We start from the raw sequence: 4,597 nt of genomic DNA on the forward strand, positions 1-4,597 counted from the left end.
GGGGGGGGGCTGCACCCACCTGGGCAATAACTGAGCACGGAAGGGGGGAAGGGGGGGGGGGCGAACCGAAGGTCGCATAGCGCAGACGGGAAACAGCAGTTGACTTCCTAGACCAGGAATCTTTATAGTATATCCTCATCCTCATGTCTGTGCCTTTTTGTTACACATGACAGGAAGACTTTGTCAAGCCACAGATAAATGTATGACACACTTTGCATATCATCATGCATTACCCTTTAGGTATAAAAATACTTCGAAAAGTTTGAAGTTGTGTTCATTCACAAATTAAAAATCAGACTATAGATATCAAAGAAACTAACAAATTGTCTATAAGCAAATATAGTGGTCCCAAACTAAATACTGTTTATTGATGAGACAGCAACAAAAAATAAACTAACCCAAACAAGAGCACATGAATGTACTGTTCTTGGGCCATGACAACGACTCAGTGCCTTACCCACTACGCATAGTCAATGAGTGGTCAGATCGTCAGATGGAGAAGAAAATAAACAAGCAAGAAAAGTGAAATTACCTTATACGCAGGACTAAAGACATTTGGAATACATTGAAGATAATACTTAGCAAAGGCTAAAATCAAAAACAGTACATACAACACCAATTAAAAAAATATATTCAGAGTTGCGTTGCACCTAACCTAATCATAGCAATGTACACAGTTTGCATGACATGTTACGCGGAGTTTATGATTTTTCTTCGGTGCACTGTGTTAACGTAAAAGGAAATAAACAACAAATTCGAAAATTTTGGCTCAATTAAAATTCTAAATCCAGCTTTGACTGCAGTAAGGGACCCAAATATTTTTAAAAGGATACTACTAGATCTGACATGAAAGGTACGAACTGTAACCTAGCAGCAGCCGCCCCGTGTGTACAAGTAGTATCAGCAGTAAGCACTGCACCCGACCACCGTCAGACGGAGTAGGCCGCCCGGCTGGCCCGGCAACAACAGGCGACCACAACTGCGTGCGGAACACGGGTCCTTTTCATATCCTTTCCCGTGTTCCCCCGCAAGCTGGAGCTCGTCTCGCTCCCGGCCCCCCGCGAGTCCCCGAGCACATTACCTTCTCCTTTTCGCGAGCACTCGGGCGCAGCAGCCGCTGTAGCAGTGGTTGGATGACACTCGCTCAAAGTCGGGTCCGGACGACGCACGACCTCGACGCGGGTGACCCGATGAACCCGGCCAACTCGTAAGCGCACGCTCTTCTTCCTCGCTCACGGTGTCTTGGGGCTCGCGGAGGAGCGCGGCGCGGGGCGCGGGGGCAGCGACGCGGCACGGGGCGGGGCGAGCGCGACGAAGAGGAGCTGCACGAGGCCGAAACAGACGCCCGGGCCGGACTGACTTGACTGAAGCTGAAGCTGAAGCCAAAGTGGGGAGGGGGGAGGGAGGGGGGGCGCCTGCCTGGCTGGCCTGGCTGCGGAGCCTCGGATTTTACTGCACGGCCAGGAGTTCTCCCTATCAACAAACTCGGGCGCCGCCGTGGTTTGGCGCGTCATTTCAAATGTCGGCGGCCAACCCGCCGTGAAAAAAAATATCTGTAGAAAAGGAACCTCTGAAAACGTCCTCCCCTAGGACCGATCAGACCCGTTGGACCTAGCAACGGTTACCGTTTTCTTGTCTCTTACTCTGTAAAATTATGTTTCTTGTTTGTTGTTCATGTTTTTAGACAGTCCCCAAGACTGCCTCTACCAGAAGGAAACGTGTAAACAAATAATAAATATTGAAAAGATCATGTGGGCAGTTTTTATTGTTTGTATTTAAGCAAAACATGTCAGTTCACAATATTTAGTCATCTATGGATACTTTCATCTGATTACAGATTTAGCAGTCAGTCATTTGGTGGAAAACACTTTTGCAGAATCCTTGGCAAAAATTAAATACCACTGTGGTACTTAATTATCAGCTAGGTTCAGATAAGACTTTGAAACAAATTTGCAGAAGAAAAATAGCGAATCATAAAATTATATCGGACATCAAATATGAAAATTGATGCATTGGATGTATAGTTACGGCAATAGGAAAAGCGGCTACAACAAAGTACCAGATTGAGTACTACAGAGACAAATATCAGACCGTGGCCTCTTATTGGTAGGCAAATTACTCTTATGACAATATTCTTAGGGCTTAGAAAATTAAACTTTTGGTCAAATGTTTTTTTATTACCAAGTTGTAGGGAGAAACTCAATGTGTTTTTCTTGAAACCTTAAAATAAGTCAGTAAAGAGACATACCACCACCTAAATTTTCTAGTCTGACAGGCGGATCTATGAACGCTAACCAGTCTGAAGAGTGGGATGGCAACAAACCCATGGATTGACATTTGTATAAAGCTAGAAGCATACCAACTATATTTCCAAGAAAGTAGACAAGTTTCTGCATTATAGCATGATTTCCCTCTATCATTTTGAATGCTGTAAAGAATAATAACATTAAGGGTCATTGAAAATTATAAGCTGCAAAAATGAAATAAGGTGTTTGCGGTATTTGTTCTTAAGCTGCACTCTTTTTACTGAATTTGAAACCAAAGAGTATGGGTATGCGAGTTTTTTCTGTGACTCCCCTTTAAAAACTTGGGGTGCAGCTTAGAAATATGAACGTCTAAGAATGAGATAGACACGGTAATTCAAACTGTCAATAGATTTGTACTTACTACTCTGTAAAGTAAAGAGGGCCTTAAAGGGTCGAATTAACAACATGCCAACCATCATTATAGGGAATGGAGAAATGGAATTGCCAGCCATGTACATTATGAAGAGGTTCATGGGGACCTGGAAAGGTAATATATTTATTATCATGTTGGTCAAAAAATGTTAAACTAGGGGCAAAGTGAACCTACTTGTTTCAGTGGTGCCAGAGCAAGTTCCCATGATTTCTTGATTATCAAATGAGAGGGATCATTGTCTTTTGATGTTTCAGTATGCGCTTGACTGACAGCAGGATTGAAGCCAGGAGGGCAAAGCGCATCTTGATTTGTACCTCTTCTGTAAAGTCAGAGTTGTTAAAAGTGCAGGCAGATTATTGGAAATGCAGTTATTTTCAAGTAAAACAACGTTTCTGGTGGAATTTGGTAAATTGCATACGGTTATGTTCCGCATAGAATGCGGTTCTCGTACCTCGCAGTGAAATCCAAAGCCCATTTGTACTTCTTAGCATTTCCGCGGTGGGCTGACATATTAGAAAATGACGAAAGTACGACTACAAAGTTAAAACCAAATACTGAAGGGATGTAAATGTAAGTAGGTTTTCGTAATTTGCTGATCACTGTAAATATGTCAGACCGTGGCAGACGACAACATACAGTTTAAATGAAACGGACAGGCTAAAGGGAGAACTCAGAAGTGACGGTATGACGTCAACTAACGACAACGTTGCGCTAGCGGAGCAGCATTTTCAGAGGGCCGTGAGAACACAGCCAACCCGCCAAAAATTGAAAGCATCCTGGAAGAGGTCGAAATGACGTCATTCTTAGCTTAAAGCAAAAACAATAAATAGCAGGATAAAGCGAGGTTGAGGAGTGGTGAGTTGTTGGGTGGGCGTTACGTAAAAACAGAGACGGTTATAATCACAAATCGGACGCGAGACGCCTGTGATTAGTAAGCGACACCAAACACGCAACAACCATGCATCAACCAGGCAATAACCATGCATCAACTACGCACTAACCAAACAACCATGCTTCAACCAAACAACTATGCATCAGCCAAACAACCATGCACAACCAAACAACCATACACCAACCAAACAACCACGCTTCAACCGAACATCACCATGCATCAACCAGACATCGTTGGATCTGCTAGAGTCGGGACAAGCAGGTCATTAAGTCTGGGAGCTATGTTATTCCCCGGCTATGCCAACCAGAAAACAGAATGTTGAATTACTTCCAAACTTTCAAATTTCCTACCCAACAAACAGGCGCCTCAGTGTCCCCCCTATGGACGCCAGTGTTGGCGCCTGCAACGCGCTGTGTAGGCCAACCCGCCAAGCAGATACGTGGAGACGGTGGCCCGCCACCGGCCACATTCCTGTTTGTAGCTACACCGTTGTAGCTACAACCACCAACGGGCACAGGCATCTTCGTCCGAACCGACTGTAGGCCAAAGACAATCCGTTCCGCACCGCCAATGTTTACGCCCACATGTTTACGTCGTGGGCCCCACCCAGTACAAGTTTTAGACAGTCCCCAAGACTGTCTCTACGAGTGGAGAAATGACTTCTTCTTTGTTAAAAGTAAAAGACATACTCACCGGGAATGAATCGCTGACGAGCCTTATCTAGGAGGGTCAAGGCGGGTCGAGGGTCCCATCGTCGGAGGGTCGGGACGCGGCGTCGGCGTCGGTGCTCACGACGGCGTCGGTGTTCACGACGGCGTTGGCGTCGGCTCCGGCGTCGGTGCTGGTGTCGGCGTTGGTGGCGGTCGGTGGCGGAGATAGCGGCGGAGGCGGCGGCGGAGGCGAAGGCGGGAGGCGGCGGCGGAGGCGGAGGCGGTGGCGGGCGACGATGGTGACGACGACGCCGCGTCTCCGCGCGGAGTTCATCCTCGTCAAACACTGGCGGCGCCGACGCTTTATTAAAAACAT

At 46.3% G+C, this 4,597-nt stretch overlaps 2 protein-coding genes across 3 annotated transcripts in view; both read right to left on the minus strand.

Annotated features, from left to right (window-relative positions):
- The window catches only part of LOC113205096 (phosphatidylcholine:ceramide cholinephosphotransferase 2), a 44,651-nt gene extending 43,271 nt beyond the window's left edge, over window positions 1-1,380 (minus strand). For both annotated transcript variants that reach the window (XM_052272995.1, XM_026420562.2), the window contains exon 1: window positions 1,082-1,380. The gene's annotated coding sequence lies outside the window, so the exon portion shown is untranslated. The remainder of the gene's footprint in view (window positions 1-1,081) is intronic.
- Window positions 1,381-1,745: 365 nt separating this feature from the next.
- Window positions 1,746-3,331, minus strand: LOC113205102 (ER membrane protein complex subunit 4). Its single transcript, XM_026420570.2, has 4 exons — window positions 3,131-3,331; window positions 2,854-2,998; window positions 2,668-2,785; window positions 1,746-2,428 (listed from the first exon to the last, which is right to left on the minus strand). The coding sequence occupies exons 1-4, from the start codon at window positions 3,187-3,189 to the stop codon at window positions 2,232-2,234; spliced, it is 519 nt and encodes a 172-aa protein (XP_026276355.1). The 5' UTR covers window positions 3,190-3,331; the 3' UTR covers window positions 1,746-2,231.
- Between the last annotated feature and the right edge of the window lie 1,266 nt (window positions 3,332-4,597).

The sequence above is a fragment of the Frankliniella occidentalis genome, unplaced genomic scaffold (genome assembly GCF_000697945.3).
Source record: "Frankliniella occidentalis isolate FOCC.00 unplaced genomic scaffold, Focc_3.1 Scaffold237, whole genome shotgun sequence".
NCBI lineage: Eukaryota > Metazoa > Arthropoda > Insecta > Thysanoptera > Thripidae > Frankliniella > Frankliniella occidentalis.